This window comes from Passer montanus, unplaced genomic scaffold (assembly GCF_014805655.1).
Source record: "Passer montanus isolate IOZ18808 unplaced genomic scaffold, ASM1480565v1 scaffold19, whole genome shotgun sequence".
NCBI lineage: Eukaryota > Metazoa > Chordata > Aves > Passeriformes > Passeridae > Passer > Passer montanus.
In genome coordinates, this window is record NW_024366480.1 from 3,494,987 (window position 1) to 3,514,516 (window position 19,530).

The 19,530-nt window shown below is 35.8% G+C and overlaps 1 protein-coding gene across 1 annotated transcript in view; it reads left to right on the forward strand.

The window, feature by feature from the left end:
- The window catches only part of VPS13B (vacuolar protein sorting 13 homolog B), a 423,217-nt gene that overhangs the window by 29,440 nt on the left and 374,247 nt on the right, over positions 1–19,530 (forward strand). Inside the window, exons 2-5 of the mRNA XM_039705990.1 lie at positions 5,947–6,070; positions 10,114–10,281; positions 11,420–11,601; positions 14,818–14,992. Of these exons, the coding sequence (XP_039561924.1) occupies positions 5,947–6,070; positions 10,114–10,281; positions 11,420–11,601; positions 14,818–14,992 (649 nt within the window). The remainder of the gene's footprint in view (positions 1–5,946; positions 6,071–10,113; positions 10,282–11,419; positions 11,602–14,817; positions 14,993–19,530) is intronic.

The following is a 19,530-nucleotide window of genomic DNA, read 5'->3' on the forward strand; positions in this document are numbered from 1 at the left end:
GTGAATCTATTTATGTGTAATGCATATTAGCAAGTGTATAGCACTGGAAAAGAACCAGATAGCCATTTGAAAGCAAGATCTTGATGGTGCTTACCATTTTAGTGCAACTAATGTATTTTAAAGATAATATTTAAAACAATTTGTATTACTTTTTGTTTCATATTCACATGCAGAGGAATCGTAGTGCAATGTGAAATGGTTTCTGATGGTGATCTAGTCCAGCTTCATGCCCAAAGGAAGTCCAGTTAGAATGGGTTGCTGCAGGGCTTGGCCAGCAAAGTGCAGAATAACTCCAAGGACTGAGATCTACCACCTCTCTGGGCAGCTGGTTCAATACATGATCACCCTCCAGATGATGAGAAACACCTTGCCCTGCTTGGAATTGAATGATTCGGATTTGTACCATGAAAAGATGAGTGGCAACAGTCACAGGCCAGCTCCCACTTCTCTCAGTATGTTCCCTCCCAGTATGTAGCTGCAGGCAGCACTAGGATCATCCTTCTCCAGGCTGGACTTGCAGAATAACTCCAAGGACTGAGACTCTACCACCTCTCTGGGCAGCCGGTTCAATACTTGATCACCCTCCAAATGATGGGAAACACCTTGCCCTGCTTGGAATTGAGTGATTTGGATTTGTACCGTGAAAAGATGAGTGGCAACAGTCACAGTCTGGCTCCCACTTCTCTCAGTATGTAGCTGCAGGCAGCACTAGGATCATCCTTCTCCAGGCTGGACAACCCTCATTTATCTCCATCTCCCCCGAGAATGAGCACAGGAGGTTGCTTCTGTGCCCTAACCACCATGGTGGTTCTCCATAGATCTGCTTCTGGAGTGTCTTGGACAGCCCTCAGCTGGGTGCAGTATTCCATACAGTGTCTCACAGGGAGCTAAGGGAGGAGAATAATTCTGCTCCTGGGTCCACCCTTGCTAATACAGCCCAGCCCACAGCTGGCCTTTGCAGCAAGGACAAGCTGCTGGCTCATGGGCAGCTTGCTGCCCCCTGAGACCCTTGGATTGGTTTTTGAAAAGCTGCTCTTGAGCAGTTTGGCTTTTAGTCTGCACTTCCAGAGCATCTTCATCCTGGGTACTCCAGCACTCAGCGTTTACATCTGGATTTCACTGAGTTCCTGACAGCCCCTTTCTGCACCCCTATCACTACCAGCCCTGCCCACCAGCGCATGGGTTCCTCTCCCTGGGTTGGTACTATCCACAGTTTTGATGAAAGTGCGCTCTATCCCATCTTCAGGTCTTCAGTTTTCATGTTAAAACACCACAGACTCGGTGCTGATCCCTGAAGGATGTCACAAGTAATCAGCTGGACTTTGCACCTTGATCACAGCCCTTTGAGCTCAGTGGTCCAGCCACTTTGTCCCTGAACTCCCTCTGTCCGGTTGATATCTCACCAGTCTGTGCGTGAGGAGGCTGCCCACGTGAGGAGACCGTGTCACAGGCCTTGCTAAAATGGACACGTCCTCATTGTTGCTTCTGGTCTTGCCACAGGCAGCCAACTGCTCGGCCATATGAGCTCTGCCCACTAGTGGGAAATAAGTTCCACTCCCCCAGTTCTTGCGTCTTGCAATTTGAAATGCATTTTAGAGAAATATCAATAGATATCTTTTAATGACTTGTAAAGGATAATAAGCTTATGGTTTTAGAAATGATAAAGGGTGAGAAAAAACAAATATTATAAAGGAAAAGGATAAAATGGGGATGGAGAGCTCTTTGCAAGTTTATGTAGTAGGTAATTTGGATCAGTTTGGGTTTTAAAATTTTAATTCATAATATTCATTGGTTTCAAACAGTTTCTTGGGGTTTTTTTTGTTTCTATAGAACCCAGTTTTCTTTGTCTAACTTGGTTTTATGAAAGCACAGGGACAGTATTTGTTTTTTTTTTGTTTCTATAGAACCCAATTTTCTTTGTCTAACTTGGTTTTATGAAAGCACAGGGGACAGTATTTGTATAAATAGCCAAGTGGTCTCCAAAAGAACATTATTTTCCCATAAAGTGTGCTTATGAGGCATTTTGGAGATCTTGCACATTGAATAGGATTTGTGTGTTTTAAAAAGAGTGTGTATTTTTAAGGAGAAAACTATTTTGAATTTGGAAAGCATAATGAACAAAGGAAAGAATAATGAGCAAAGATTACAAACTCTACTTATTAGGAAAGATGAAAATAAACCTCATCTGTTATGTGTTCAGGTATTGTCAGTTGTAATTTGGTCTACACCTTGCAGTAACGGTTTTAAATTGCATTAGAAAATTAACTGAGGAACTTCAATATAACTTTACTAGCCTAGGTGTCTTTAGCATGTTACTTAGGACTTGCATAGTTCTAGAACTAACCATAGTGTTTCATAAAAGCATTTCAGCTGGATCTGCCTACTGGGTCTGACACATCTGTCAAAAGTGAAAAAAGAGCTTGGTTGTGCAAAATTGTATTTGTTGTAGTTGCAGAACAATACCCCAAAAGAGGACCTCTTGTTCAAATTTAAGTTTTCTGGGCTTTACTTCTGATACAAGCTAGTGGAAAAGATACTTTTGTAAATGACTTGTCTTACTTAAAAGTCATCTCTCTAGATACATCATGAGTATTTTTAGTTTTCCACTGCTGTGGCTATTATTTGGAATCACTCTCATTAATGATAAAATGAATGAATGTTTATCAAATCTCATTCCATAACTATAGTTATTAGCACTTTTAGTATGTAACTCCCTTTCCACCACCATTATGATTTTGACTTCAGCTTTTAAATGTTTGTCATCTGGTGTGAGGTGGATTTATGGGAGTGCAGTAACTTTAGTGCTTTTTGGCTGGGTGTTTCTGATGACATCACTGTGATCTAGACACAGTGTGTGACTCTAGTTGGTTCCAGTTTTAAATAGTTTCATAATTATGCTAGTTTTGGCAGTTTCCTTGGAACTTTCTCCATCTCTTTAATGAACATGTTTTACTTCTGGGCTTATGAGACAACCACATGTTTGAGAAATTAATAGTGTGCTCTTAAAGTTAACATTGAGCAGAAGTGTGCAGATACAGAAACCTTCTGGATATATGTGTACTTAGGAGTGTAGTTTTTTTAAGTTCATGGCCACTCTTATTATCTTCGAGTAATTGAAGAATACATTTGGCTTATAAAATATCAGTAACTGTAGTGAAAAATATTGTGTATGTTTATGCTCAAAAAACTCAAAATCAACCCTTGAAGCGCCCAAAAATATTTTTGATAATTGTGTATTGTAATGAAATGAATGAATGTTATCCCAGATTAAAAAAAATCCGCACCCCTTTTTTCAAATGTCAATCAGGTTGAATTCTTCTTAAGTGTAGGTGTACTCTGTTACTTCATATGGATTAAGTCTCTCAGGTATATTTCTGAGATAAATCTGTTTTGTGTTTTGGCACCATTTTCTAACGTACATTTTTGCTTGTATTTAGGTTGAGCTTGCTGTAAATGATTTATAGCTGTTATTCCATCACAAAAGACTTGTAGCTGGGGGAAATATGAAAAGCTTATTGCTTTGTAATGTGTTTATTGTTGAGATTTGAGACTTTGTTTCAAAATGAAGGATTCTCCTCCCCTTTTCTTTAAAAGACCAATCTCCCCTCAAAAGCCAAAGTGCTGCTGTTTATTCCTAGCTGTCTCAAAGTGGTAAAAACTTAAATCACTCTTACTTAATCTTTGCTCATAATACTCAGAAATATTGCATAGATTTTGTGAAGTTTTGAGAACATGTATTGAACATAATTATAGCAGTGTGTAGATAGAAAAGTTAGACTTGAATGTAATCAGGCTTGATAGAGTTAACACTTCAGAAAAAGAACTTCCCCGTTCCCTTCTCCCCCCTTCTCTTTATTTTGTAGCTGACATAAATATTAAAAGTCAAGTGTAATGTGATCCTATCAGACCAAGTCATTAAAAAGTTGCAGCACAGCATTCTGTGCAATCCCTGAGTGAGCTTGGGGAAGAAGGAAATGTGGTTATTGAGCTTGGGCTTTTCTTCAAGTCCAAAACATAAATACTTGTGTAGTGGCTTACCTGAAAAAATATTTCTGTGCTACATGTGAACTGGTTTCCAAGAAAGAATATATCTAAAAGTTATTTCAAAAGTTTTAGAGTAAGTGTGCGATCGTAGTTTTTTCAGTAAACTGGAGAGGAAGGAGAGTTGAGCTCTGCTGATTACAAAATATATGTTGATGAACAGGCTTCCATCATGCTGGGCTTAATGAAAGCTTGAAGCTCTCATAAAGCAAACATGAAGAGAAAGGTGGTTTGCTACTGAAATTGCTCCACAGTTCGAAGTTCAGGGAGAGCCTTCAGGAGACTTGCATTCCTTGATGAAAAGCATCAGAAGTTTGTCAGAGATGAGAAAACAAACAAATGCCCTCTAAACAGAGCTGATTCTCAATACCTGTTACGGGGTTTTTACGCACTGGAATGAGACTTTCCTGTATGACTAAAATTGCCAAATAACCATAAAACAAAAAGCATCCAACCACTTGCTTTTCAGTACTATATTAGTAACTGGAAAATCTCAAATCCTTTATGGTAACTCATCCTTCTTTCTGAAGCTATCATCTGGTCTTCTGCTGTATGAATTTGTCCGTCTTAGGCAATTACCCCAAATGAGTTAAAGCTTCTAACCTTATTTTTCCCCCAGCTAAGATGCTAATGCTCTTCTTTTGTTTTTTTTTGCTTTTCTTTTTTTCTTAGTGAAATGGTCTTTTCATTTTATCAGAGAATTTCCATGTTTTGTTGTTCTAAGTACAGAGTGGAAGGAAAAAAATTCTTCAGTTACTTTTGAAGTTGTAGACTTGCATTTGAAGTGTATCATTCCATGTATTAATTTTTTTAAATGGAAATAAAAATCCACATCAAAAAGCAAGTAATGTGAAGATTCCCTTTTGTAATTTCTCTGAGATTATTAGGAATGCCAGGCAGCATGTGGAGAAACACATGATCTGTCCTGTATAAAAATCCGGTACAGTTTAAGCTGCTTGCTTTTCATGTGTAGAGGACTTAAGAATATTATAAATCATACTGTGTTACTTGACATTTGTTCCCCAAAGCTTCTTTTTATGAACAAATTGTGTGATATGATCAGTGGTATGACCCAGAAAGCATTTTTCACTTTTTGTGCAAGAGACTATGTCTATCAAAGTAATTTGGCTTAGGTAAAAAGGTGTGTTTGCATCCTCTTTAACTTGTTCTTTTCATGCATTTACAAGAATATTTGCATTACTTCTCTTGGCTTTCTTACACTTGAGCCTTGTAGTTAAGCTGTCATTTTGGAATGTAATGGGAATACTACTGGTGCATTTAAAATCCTAGATTCAGCTAATTAAGGTTTTCATGCGTCTGCAAATCTCATCTTGAAAGGCTTATATCACATTCTGGAATTATGAGCTATGTTTCTGCTTCTGAATTCCTTATGTTGAATGAACTATATAGAAGCTCAAGAGGAGCAGGTGCCCTCAGTTCATTTATCTTTTCTGGGGTCATGTTTTACTGTTACAGAAGTCTGCAAAAATATTTAGCTTTATGAATCAGTTTCAATTAGTGGTATTAGGAAGGATGTGAGTCTGACATCTTGGAACCATCTGAGGTGGTTTCATGAGTAGGCATATAAGCTCATACAATTAAGTAGTTTCTCATACTTGTTTTGGTAATTTGCAGGGCTCTGTCTCTGAAGGAATGTTTCAGCAGAAATGGAGCTAGAAGAAATATGTTCAGATGAAATAAATATTTAAAGGACAGGTTTCTTTTTTAAACCAAAGTTAGTGGAAGTATTCATTTAATGTTGTCCAGCTCGTTTTGTGTCAACTTCTGTAGTGCAGGATTGAATCAATGGAAAAACAGTAACAGAAATTACAGAACTTTTACCAAGTTCTCCCCACATTTATTTTCTTTCTGTTTGGTTGACTTCATTGCTTTCTTTTCCTCTAGCAGGAAGACCACGAAAGTTGTGGTTCCAGTTCCACAAACCGCAGTACCACAGAAAGCTTGAAATCAGCAGTAAAATCACGACGAGTTCAGCAGTCTGCTTCTCCTGACCCTGATTTACCTCCAGGTAACCCATAATTTCAGAAACTGGTTAGATATTTTTCTGTAACTCAAATACAGAAGTTTATTCAGAGGACCACAGTGTTTAAGTTAGATTATTATGTTTTTGTCTACTTACAAATCACAAAGGTTAGTGAAATACTTGTATGTTAGAACCAAATCATAAAAAGAGTGGTTTAATGCTGATAACCTTTCTTTCCATTTAATCAAAATCTTAAATTCACATAACTCATTTATAGTTCAAGGTAGCATCATAGAATCATAGAATGACTTGTATTGGAAGGGACTTCAAAAATCATCTAGTTCTAACCCCAGGTATGGGAAGGGATGCCTTTCACCTAACCAGGTTGCTCAAAGCCCCATCCAGTCTGGCCTTGAACAAAACGTCTCTGGGCAACCTGTTCCACTACCTCAAAATAAAGAATTTCTTTCCATTATTTAATCTAAACCTTCCCTCTTTCAGTTTGAAACAATTATCCCTTGTCCTATCTGTACATACCCTTGTGAAAAGGCCCTCTCCAGCTTTCTTGTAGACTCCCTTTAGGTAATGGAAGTCTGCTATAAGGTTTTTCTGGAGACTTTTCTTTCTCAGGCTGAAAACCCCAAACTCTCTCATGTTTTATTAATGACTTTTATTGAGCACTGTATCTACTAGTGGAGATTTCCACCAGTATTTTTTACTGGATATGGAATTTCAGTGTGAACATGGAATTTGGATGCTGAACTTGGAGAAATTTTATGAAGTAAAAATGCCTAAGGATCTATGTATCTGATTACTATTGCCTCTGAGTTTGGATATGAGATGTTTCATGCAGAAGAGCAAAATTGGAGAGTACTGGAATGAATTGCAGTTTGCTGTCTTGGGTCATGTAATTTTTAGATAGGTTAAAAATATAGTTTTGTGTGAGGCTTTCTTGATGTCTTTTGTTAACAGAAACTTTATGCTTGACTTGAATCAAAAGACAACATTGACTGTTAGTGTGTGTAATACCATATGCTATGTGGTATCATCTTGCTTTGAAATCGTTACTTGAGGAGCCAGGGCTGGAGGGTCTCCTAGAGCTTAGTGGTCCAATAAACTCCAATAAACTTGGAATTGGGGGAAACAATTTCCTACCATGGACAGCGCTTCAGCTGTGGCAGCTCTGTGGAATCGGTTCTTTGGGTCGCATCTGCAAACAGCAAAAGTCAAAGGCTACCCAAAAATTGTGTGAATATATTCCTTTAGTGACATTTACAGGATTTCTGTAAGTTACCCCATTGTGGCGAAATTGTACCAATACAGTTGTATTAATGGTTATAAATAATGAAATTGTAAGTACAGGTGGCTTTGGTTTTGGTTTTGAGTGGAGAAATAGCACTGTTTAGTATAGATTTACCTATGTGGTAAAATGTCCTAAGATTTAATTTGTACATCCTGAATTTTAGTAAGATGTGGAATCCTATGCTTAGTGTTTTGTTTGGGGTGGTTTTTTTACATTCTTGGAGGATGTGTGTGTCATATTAGTGCTGTATTTTAAAAAACATTTATTTGTCTTTTTGTTTTAGTGTCCTTGGAGATTAATCTCCAGAGGCAAAGTTTAGCCAAAAATGTAGCCTTGGGAACAACAGACTCCTGCTAAACTTAAATTGTTTAGATCTGTCCACTCTGATGGTATTGATTCTATGACTACAGAGATACAAAATTTTTGGAGTGCTGGATTTTAAATTGCATTTGTAGCACTTAATGCTCAGTGCAGCCTTCTGGGTTCTGGACAATTTGAAAAAAAACACACTTGTGGACTTTGTGTTTCACCTCAGGAAAGAATTTAGCCCTACAGATTTTCTGGTGGTTTTATTCATGTACCGTAGAACACCTATATTTCAGTGGCAAAGATGCCCACAGTGTTATTCTTAGAAATCACAGGAGTGTAAGTAACCTTTACCTGCTTTTTCCCACTTCTATTTAAAACAAAACCCTTTTGAAAAAAACCAAATCCCAAACATGAAAAAACAACAAACCCTTTATTATACATGAACTTGCTGATGTTTTTATTACTTGATTTTGAATTGTAGGAATTACATTTTCTTGTAAGACTGTTTCTCACATGTGAAAATCTGCTTCAAGTAGATTTGAAGCTAAACTTAATCAGGAAGCTGGTTTTTTTGTACGATACTTCCAACAGTATGCTGTACCACTAGCTTGGAAATATCTTCATAGGTAGTTTTTAGCACATCCATGACCTCTGTTTTTTTTGGAAGATAGGACTGTGCTTCCTCTATTAATGCATTTAGCCAAAAAGACATACAGATGAAAATGGTGTTGCTCTTTTCCTGAAAGACTCTTGACAGCAAAATACTGGAGAAATTTTGAAGCTGTGGAGAGACAGCTTCATTTTTTTCAATGAAATTAGTAGCTTGCTTTAAAATCATAGTCAAATAACTGTTTATAATTTTATAGTTGCTAGTTAAATAGTCTGCAAAAATATTTCTAGGCTGAAATTAGGAAAAGGAGCTAAATGCCTTGTGCTGCTTTCTATTTATGTACATGCTGGTTTACATCACTCTAGTGATGAATATGGGTCTCTTATGCCCCTTAATTACTGAAATAATAAATCTGGTTTTCTGAGTTCATATAAACTAAAAATGTTATCGTTTGAAGGAGTCAGTGAGAAAATCCTTAAAAACAGGTTATTCCACATATTTTCCACTAGTTTTAGATTGATATACAGAAAAAACCAATTCAGATTATGTTAGAAATCTGACAGTACTAAGCTCTGAAAACATTGAATTTGACTGTATTTTTGGATTTCCTCTTTCTGGTCATTGAGGATTTTGAATCCTGAAAAAACAAAAAATTCCTATGTCAGCTGTTCTGGAACTCAAGAAAATCACTTATGTAATGGTAAAACTTTCCACATACCCTAAAGTGAATATATGAGTGTGAAAAAAATGAATACCTAGAAAAAGCAGAGTAGAATGGAAGTAGCAACTTAAGTATTTTCCTAGTTACCTGACAATGTTTTGATGTTCATTTTAATTTTTAATTTGAATTAAAATTGTTGACATTAAAATTGTTGACAGTTTTATTTAATGCACGTTTCAGAAAACTGCTCTTGAAGCTTCTGGGTTTAGGCCTCTATCATTAGCTAGCTTTTTACAGCACAGTCACCAAACTAGAACTTGATAGTGTCTACTAAATGTATTTTTAAATGTGTGTAATGTGATAAATTTGAAAACAGAGACATTTTAAGGCTTGCTTTTTTCTAGCACAAGTGAGTTGGGTGCACAGTTAGGTTCGGTATGCATGAAATACACGAATATGGGTAATATTTCGTCTTTACGATATTGTTAAAAACATGAATGTTTGCCACATACTGTGAATTCCCAGGTGAGATGATTTTTCCAATAACATTACATCTAAAAACCATGTAAATGGTAAAAACATGTAAATGCATTTGTTCCCAACAGGCTTCAGTGCAGGTGCTTACTATTTGGGTTGTTGACAGAAATTGGTTTTGCTATACCTCAGAGGGGTCTTACTGAACAAGATGTGGATATATGAGGTTTTAGAATTAGAAATACCAGGTGTGTTAATGCTTAGGTAACTTATAAAAAAAATGAGGGAGCACCTAGGCATAATATATGCACACTTGAAAAGTAACCTAGCAGCTGGTGTTCACTTTTCCAAACCTATTTCTAAATATCTCTCCAGTAAAAAAGTAATTGGTAAAATTCTTTGTCTACAGCAATCCGTAGTGTTCTGTTTTCTTAATTAGTTGTAAAGTGAATTAGTTTTTTATGCTCTATTGTATTCATAGTTTTAAAATTTTTTAATGATATCTTGCATTTCTAGGATGCTGATTGACTTAACAACTACACAGAATATTAAAGACTTTTAAGTTATGTTAATTGGGTAAAAATGATACATAGTTTGTTTAAATTTTGATTTTTTTTTAAAAGAGTGCAAGTTGAGAATAATAAATATATTGAAATAATGAATTTTTTTACTAAATAAATGAGTTTATCATGTCTTCCTTATCATTGCCAAGAATTTGTTTTAATTTATAGGTTATGTTCAGAGTTTGATTAGGCGTGTTGTAAATAATGTCAACATTGTGATCAACAATCTCATATTGAAGTATGTGGAGGATGATATTGTTCTCTCAGTCAATATCACTTCTGCAGAATGCTATACAGTGGATGAGTTTTGGGATCGAGCATTTATGGACATCTCTGGTGAGTAAATATTTTTTGGTTTTATGTGTCACTGTGGAGGCACTCAAATTCATACAGAAATGATTAAGCCTCATAAAAATGGCTCTTTTTTATCAGAAGTAGGACAATTTATGTCTGTTTTGATTTCCAATCAGTTTTTTCTCTTGTCTTTACCCTAATTCTGATGAGCCAACTGTATTCTATAGACTGATTCATACTACATCCTTGTCTGATCACAGATAGTCACACAAGATGCGTTGTACTCTGCTCACACTTGCCATCCTGTGATGGATGGTATTTGAATTAGTGCTTGCTCCTGGTAGTGAGTGCTTAAGCAAGTTTTGTGAGTGAGCAGTAGCACGTTAAGACGTTCCATTGCACTTGTTTGTGATGATCTTATAACCCTGAACAGGCTGGCAAGAGAGACAGTAAAATGTGCTCACTGTAGTGAGCACAGCATACCAGTTGCAAGACATGATTCATTTCACTTCACGTTTTCAGGGGAAGAAAGCCCCCAACTTCTGACTCTTTGTTTTGGTCTTCAGTGTTTGAAAGTTTCAGTCCTTAAATTGCCAGCACCTAAGTCTAGGTGCTCGTACTGACATTGGCTAGAGGTGGAACTGGGGCACAGTAACTGTGCTAAGATCACACACAAGATTTCAGGTAGAGTGTGGAATTCAATTAATGTTTTCCTGAACCTGTTTTTTTGTTCTGGCTAAAATAATTCCAAACTAATATGACAGAATCACAAAATATATTTCATGTTAAGATCACTATAAAAGCTCTTGTTTCTTTTGGAAGGTTCAAAAGAAAACTTTGGGGGATTATATGCAGAACTATTTCTGTGAGAATAATGAGAATGATAGTAATTGTGTGCTTCCACCTGAAACAGTACTCTTCTTTTATAAAAAGAGCTAAGTTACAGCAGACAGGGTGAAAATTTTTATTAAGTGTAACTAATTTGTCCTCACTTCCTATGCATTCAGCATAAAAAGCCTGACACAGGAAATTATCCTCTTTAGTCACATAAGCAAGTACTTTGATTTAAATAATGACTTAAAAACTGTCTTGTATTGCTTTCTTCTAGTTAAGAACCTGTATGCACAACTTATTTCTCATATGCAATGTATTTTTTTAACCTGTACACTTCTTTTAAAAGCCACTGATCTGGTACTGAGGAAGATGATCAACTTTTCTGACTGCACAGTATGTCTTGATAAGAGAAATGCTAGTGGTAAAATTGAGTTTTACCAGGAACCTCTGCTGTACAAGTGTTCCTTCCGGACTCGTCTGCATTTTACTTATGATAACCTCAACTCCAAAATGCCATCAATTATTAAAGTAGGTATCCAAAATAATTATTTTTGCTACTCACTTGTGAAGTTTTGAGGCTTTTAAAAATAGCCATTAAAATTAAGTAAAATGAAAAGCTAATACTGTTGTGTCTTGCTAAATGAATTTTTAAATTGTTTTGTTCATGTGGTGCAGTTAGTTTATGTACAGAAACAGCACCTAGGCAAGGAAGTTATGCTCTCTAATATTTTCATATTTTTCCTGGAGTTAAAAAAATCCCCCATAATTGTAAGGGAGGAAAGAAATTCTGCAGATAATCTGTTAAAAAAAACCCCTAATGGTATACTTTAGGGTGTCTGCAATAAGATGGAAAGGATTTTTTTGCCTTAAGTTATAGTTTCAAATGTAGCTCCAACTCTTATGAATAACAGGAAACATCAGTAGATTGACACTCTGCAGTGAACCACGTGAGATGGATTAGCAAGCCATACTCAGCTCCTAGTGAGCAGGGGCACATCGTTGTTGTTGTTGTTGTTGTTGTTATTATTATTATTATTATTATTATTATTATTATTATTATTATTATTATTACCCTTATAATTAATATTAATATTATCATTCTTTGTGGGTCATCAGATGCAGTTTTTTAGTGACTGCGTAAAATATTTATGGAATGATTGGAAAATATTTATTCCAATGATTGGAAATAGATGTATTTTATAAAACATATAAATAAATATGGAAAATATGTATTCCAATGATTGGAAATAGCTGGTTTTTTTCATAGGGCTGAAGCAAAAAAACCTGTTATTAGTTATTAGTAAATATAGCAACTTCATTAATGGAAATAAATTTAATTTGAGGATGCTACAAGCTTTTTAAAAGCCTCTGCTGCAAATGATATTAGTGTAGCTTCAGCACCCTGAAGGGTTGGTAACTGAAGGACAGTGGTTTTCCAGCTCAAGACAAAAGCCAGCAGTGCTCCATCTTTCTCTCCAAATCTGTGACGTTCTTGCTGGTGTGAACTTTAATACTATGTGTTATTAACTTACTAAAGCATGTCTGGTTTTAAGTCTTGATAGGAGGTTTCCAGGACATGTGCCCTTTTGGTTTCTTTGTAAGGGCTAGAACACTACTAATCAAAATCTTCATAATTTTGATTACTATGTCTATTGCTAAGTTTTGGCTAAACCAATCTTAGGGAGTTTTAATAGAGTTAAAACTTCTCAAAGGAGGACCATTCTTAAGTGCCTGGATATGTTTTTCCATGCTTTTGAATTGGGCACACTCAGCTCCTGCTTTTAGCTTTAGAATGAAAATAATGTACATGGGGGGAGGTGGCAAAACACACATAAAATTATTAGAGTTGTAAGCTTTTTGTTGCTGTTGTTGTAAAATTCATCATGGAATGAGGCAACCATGATGCAGATGAGCTGATATGGACTGGGGATGTGAGTCCTGCCTCCACCTCTTTGTAGCAGCACTGACATTTCTCTGACCTTTCAATAATCTAAATCCACTCACTGTGTTGACACTGTATTGGAAGCTAACTCGACACAAAGGTTAGAGTTTTCCTGCAGTTTTAGGGAGATGAGTTAATCTTCTGAGGGGCAGCTGAGTTCCACTGACAGAGGAATGATATTCATTGCCTACAATGCTGCTGTTTCTGTCCTCCACTAGGACATGTGCTCTTTGTGTGCCTTTAAAGAGGCTTCTGGCAAAACAATCCTTTATTTTTTTTTTTGCCTCTTCCACATGTTAAGAAATTGTTTACTCATTATCCATCCTGTTGTTCTTCTGCACAGAAAAGGTTTGCTGTTAACAGCTTTAAATCATCTGGCCTTGGAAAATTGGTGTGCAGGGATTAATTTTTAATTTCCAAAATGTATCTTAGGAGTTTACATGCTTTTTTCTTTCAAAGAATTAAAAAAAATAGCATAACTCTGACATCTGATGCCCCTTCCACATCTTAAGAAATTGTTTACTACTTATCCATCTTGTTGTTCTTCTGCACAGAAAAGGTTTGCTGTTAACAGCTTTAAATCATCTGGCCTTGGAAAATTGGTGTGCAGGGATTAATTTTTAATTTCCAAAATGTATCTTAGGAGTTTACATGCTTTTTTCTTTCAAAGAATTAAAAAAAATAGCATAACTCTGACATCTGACATATTTAATCTTGTCTGTGAAAACAGATAAAAGCTAATATGATGTTCTTACACATTCTCTGTGACTTGGGCTAAGACTTAATTAATTTGCACATTTGAAAGAGTTAGCTTGTATTTATACAAATACTGATTTTACCACTATAATATTAATTTACCCATGGATGTGCTATACTGTTTACAAAGTAATTATTCATAGCTTTTGAATTGGTTTGGATTAAGGCCAACACTGATATGTAATTACTTTTAATTTCCATTATTTTCACCTGCAACATTTAGAAACTGGACCTGGAATTGAAAATATGTCTAATGTTAGACAGTGGTTTTGGCACAATAATTTTATTTTATGCAGCTCTTACTTAATGAAAGGTGCCTTTCTTATCTTGTTTGACTTTGACATTGTAGAATGATCACATACTCAAAATATTTTGAAGTGTGTAGCTGTTTTACAGCTAAATTTTTTTTAAAAAAGGATAAGTTTTCATGCCAACAATTTTAGTCTTGTAAAGCTTTCTTTCATTTAGTGAAAGGTGCCTTAACTGCACGTTTGAAACAGAGTATTCAGAGGAACCAGTTTTCTGCACTGCAGTTAGAATTAATTCTTCCCCCCATTACTTGGGCCACTTGGAACAATGTTTGGAGTGGGAAAGAATCAAAATGAAAGCCCTTGTATTTTAAAACCAGTATATCTAGATTTTATCTCGATATCTAGGTTAGTTAGAGCATGCAGAGATTTTAAAGAAACTCTGTAATGAAAATAAAATTAGTATGTTGTAAGAGCATTTATTAAATGCTCTTAACATCACTTAGATTTGAGAAAGTTCTTCAGCAATAACTTTAAAAAACAAATACATAAATGTTTCTGTGTGTGTAAAACATGTTACACTTAATTTTTCAGCTGAAGATCTCTTGTGTGACAACCCAAGTGAATGTTTTTGGTAGATTTTTTTTTCAGCCCTTTGCCTTCTGTTGTATTGCAAATCTAATTTTTGGAGATAAAAAGCCCATACCAAATTAATACAGAGTTGTATGGTTTAAAACTGGGCTTTACTCATGACAGAGCTTTGTTATTCTTTGTTTTTGTTCTCTTTTCATGTTACAGATTCACACATTAGTTGAAAGTTTGAAACTTTCAATCTCTGATCAGCAGCTTCCTATGTTTATACGGATAATGCAGCTTGGGATTGCTCTGTATTATGGAGAAATAGGCAACTTCAAAGATGGAGAAAGTGAAGATTTGATTTGCCACACTAAAGATATGTTGGGAAACATCACAGGTAAGTACAGCTGTTAACGTGTAAGAAGAAATGCTAAAAACATTAATTTCTTTGGTATTACATTTTTGCAAATGCAAATATCCCAGTCTAGTTCTTGCCAAGTATCTTGTCAGTCTGCAGTTTGCTAGAGGCAGTTCATTGTGCTGGGTAAGGATATAGTGCTTTAACATGTTTCATGTTATGTTCTTTAAGGAATTCTGATGGTCTTAATTAAACTGAGGTTTAATATGATCTAAAAAGATCATTTCGGGAGTTGTGACACTGTAGGGTACTTCGGATTTATCTGTCAATATATCATGAATCAAGGTACCTTTCCATAAACAAGTTTGAAACTGGTAGCAGCCACATTTGAGCTGAATAAGAGAAAAGCCAAAGTGTGCTTCTGAATTTCTTTGAAAATGGTCATTGAGAATAGATATATCAAAACTTGTTCTAAGCAAGGAAATATTACTTTGCACTGTTTCCCACAGTTGTCTCCTTTTACCTTGTCTCGTCTCAGCTGCTGTTTATTTTCATAAAACATGTATTCCTTCTTCTATGTGATGTTTTGTGGTAGCGTAGTGCAACAGGATCTTTTCAGGAGCATTGCACTGATGAGGGGTGAATTGTCTTTTTCTTTGTGTGATTGCTTCCCATCTTTGTGTGGTTGCTTCTCATCTTCCCATCATTGCTTCTCAAGCACATGGGGTGGGCCTGGAGTTGGACTCAATGATCCTTGTGGGTCCCTTCCAACTCAGCATACTCTGAAATTCTGTGAATTTATTTAGAGATTTGTATTTTAATTTTAATCTCTTCAAGACAGAAGTTTTTGTTATCTTTCCAAGATTGTATTTGAACCTGGGGGAACAGGAAGATAAATTTACCTCACCTAAAAAATTCTTCACATTTCATTTGAAGGTGACATAGCTCTCTTAAGCTAGGCTTAAATTTATAATATTACAGCAGTTTAAAGCTATATATAAACTATTAAATAATTTTTTTTTCTGTTAAAGAAATATACCATTTTAATTTGCATTAGGAGACTTAATTTATTTTAATTCTGTGTTGCTGTCTTTGTCTTCTCTGGTTTCAGAGAAATAGATACATGATTGGTAAATGACAGCAGTGAAAATTTTTTTTCCAAATACGGCCCTCACTGTTGTTTGGCACAGATGATTGTTCCACTCTTATTTCAGATGTAGAATCCTCTGTCATGTTACTGCTGTGTGGAACTGAGAAAACAAATAAGATATCTGTAAATAGTTCTCTCATTTTCTCTAAAGATGAGTTTTCTGCACTAGAAACTCTGCATTGCAAGCATGAGTTCATTACACAAGACATATGATTAGAAGTAATTAATATTGTGCAAATATTGGCTTAATATTCTGCTGAGACTTTAAAAGCATACAAGTTTTAGAAAAATCGTCAGTGTGTATTTTAATAACTTTCTGTATCTAACCAATGATTTGTACTATTTACAGGAGAACGTGTCAAGAAGTTTTCTCTGAAGCACCACATTGCCCTTGCTTTCAGACAGAGGGTTGTCTCTGTATCATGAATATCTTTCTTTTGTTAGTATGAAGTTTCCCCCAGATTTGGCTAACTGTTTATTCCACAGAGAATGACAATGTATTTAGAGTTGCTTGAATTTTGTGGCTCCATTCCTGGAGGCAGTAAGGCAACCAGGGCCATTTGAATACAGGAAAGACAGAGAAAGAATAAAGAAATCATATGACTCAATATAAAAACAGCTGGGATGGGTAAGAAATGACTTTAAGATGAAAAAACAAAAGGATTTGAGACAGAGTAACTGGGTATGAGAAAACTGCAAGGAAGCTTTAACTGTGGAAGAGGACAGAAGTCAGCAGAGCTATGCGGGTTTTACTCGGCTTCTTTTGGTTAAGGTGTGAAAATGTGGTGATACAAATATGGTTGAAGCAAAGATTAATGTTAAAAGGCATCTGCCTACAATACTCAGGCTCTTTTGCATCTAGAATTAAATTTGAGATTCTTACATCCAAATATATGTAAAATCTTTGGCAGTCCATCTTGTCATCCCTATTTTAATGTATGCCTTCAGGAAGGTTGAATTGCAATTGCTGCTGGTCAGTCCCATTTGCATTCTTTTGAACAACTGTCAGTATGACTTCCTAGCTTTTCATAAGACAGCCATCTAACAAAGAAATAATATAATGTAAATCCACACTGTTACACACAAGATTTTTCAGAAGGGTCAGTGATAAGACTAAGATTGCAAAGGAAATCTGTAATTTCCTACACAGATTTTGTTCAACTATGCTGTGCTCTAACGTTATCATTGTATTTTACAGAACTATCTCCTTCAGAGCACAAGACAGATGGCAGTTGTTGGATGGCCAAGGCACAGATGTAGAGGCAGTTTTAGAAGCCCATTTATATCTTTACTGCACAATATTTTGCCACACACAGGCTCAAATGGTCATGCCACTTATGCTTTTTTCCAGTGTCTTAGTTGTACCTTCTTTGGTTTATAGCAGACAAATTGTGAATAAGAAAATGAATTTTCATGTATACATTATTTAGTGACAAAAGAATGAACATCTCTGTCCTTGAAGCATGTACATAAGTTTCACTCATACAGTTTCATGGCTGATTCAATGAGATGAAAATTCATGCTGTTGCCAGCAGGGATGCATTCCTTCCTTCTTCCTCTAGTGCCCGCACTTGTATTCATGTAGCCACAGGCGAGGCTGGATCACCCATACCTGGCTGAAAACATGTACAGATAGGGAAATAAATAGATAAATACCAAGAGAGTAATTTTCTGTTGGGTTAATTCCAGATTCATGTTGAGAAATACCAGTTTCCAGACTCCTATTACAGATAAATATCTCAAACCCTTTAAAAGAAAGTAAATTTCTGAAGGTCAAACTTGATTTGAGCATGCAAGCAGTGAGATGCAGTCAGGCTGTCATCTTGTAATATATATAAAAAATGTATTTCTTAACTGGAATCATTGCCCTGCATTATGGAGGAAGATTTCCAGTGTGAACTCACTAGGAATGGCTAGGCAAAATGTCTTTAGAAGCCTGATGCAGGGTGACATTTTGTCCTTTGAGAGACTCATATAAGTAAACCTAGGGGTTTTTGTCACTATGTTTTGCTATCCGATATGTTTACAGGCAATTAAGTGGTTAGTGTAGTTAGTTCAAAGCCAAGAGACTTTGAGACTTTCATATATTCCTTGTTATAAATGAATTTACATTGTATTTATGTTTGTAGTGTTTAGAGGATGTTGTGTGTTGTTTATGAGGCTCGCGTGCATGATTTTCTTAAGTTTGGTGACTGTATAGTGGCTGTAGTAGTTTTAATTTAGTGATAGAAAATAGCTATATCTTCCTTTTTCAATTTTCTGTCTCACGGTATATAGATAGAGGAGCTAGGGTAAGATGGTGCTAATTTTAATGTTTTCCAAAATGTTAAAAACTATAGTAATCCAGATTGTTAGTTGGCATATTTTTCTGTTATCTCTGTGTACTTCAAAAAAGGGAATGCTAAATGATGGCTGAAATTTATGGCCAGGCAGACCAAATGTTATGCATGACCCAGGTTCTACAGCTCCATCTTTTTTTCAGTTCTTGCCAGGCCTTCCACCATTTCTTTTGTGCTTGCCTGCAGCAGTCTATACTAAACTACTTGAGTCATGATCAGTATCACTTCTTTTGCTTCTACAGCTGACAGTTCTTCCTCTTGGCTGTTTCCAAGATTTTATGTGCACCTCTTCTGTATTTGATGTCTTTCAAGATTTGCTTCTGGATTTAAATCTGCTCCTTGAGGCTTGGGTGAAGAGAGCAGAAAGGGAGCTTGCACTGCCTTTGTGGGAGGAGGTGCCCTTGCCTCTTAAGTGTGGGCAGAGAATTCTCAGGAGTGTTTTTTATTCCTCTTTTTTCAGTTATGCAAGTATAAATAGAGTAATAGGCTAAAGACTAATTAGACTAAACAGTAAAAGGTCTGAAACTTGTAAAAATGGGATCTCTGAGCTTCAAAATATGTGAATAGAATTGGAATATGCCTATTTCTGTTCTCAGTTAAATGAGTCATTGAACATAACGTTCACCTTCAGTAGCAGTGCTGCATCCTGTACTACCTATAGTAATTCTGAAGTATTTAATAGCCCTCATGAGTCCCATAAGAGTGGTGATGAAACCAGATAAAAGCTATTTGTGCTCTTTGTACATGCATTACCTACCTGTTTGGATCATGAGTCTTAGACATGAATCTTTGGGGAAATTCTTGCTTTACTCTGCATGCTATCTCTACTGATTTTCACAGATGACCAACATTTTGACTTTTGACTCACAGATGGATACCAGCTTTTTTGAGAATAGATTGACTTGTAGTTGGTTATGCAGTAGCACAGATTAACTTGAAGTACTTTTGAATTTAATTTTAAAATTGGAAACTACAATATCATTATATGACTATTTAGTGAGATTTAATTTTACAGCTTTAGAAGCTCTTTAATGGAAGGAGTCTTGAAAACCTGTGGTATAGATGACAAATTCTGGTCTCACTCTCTA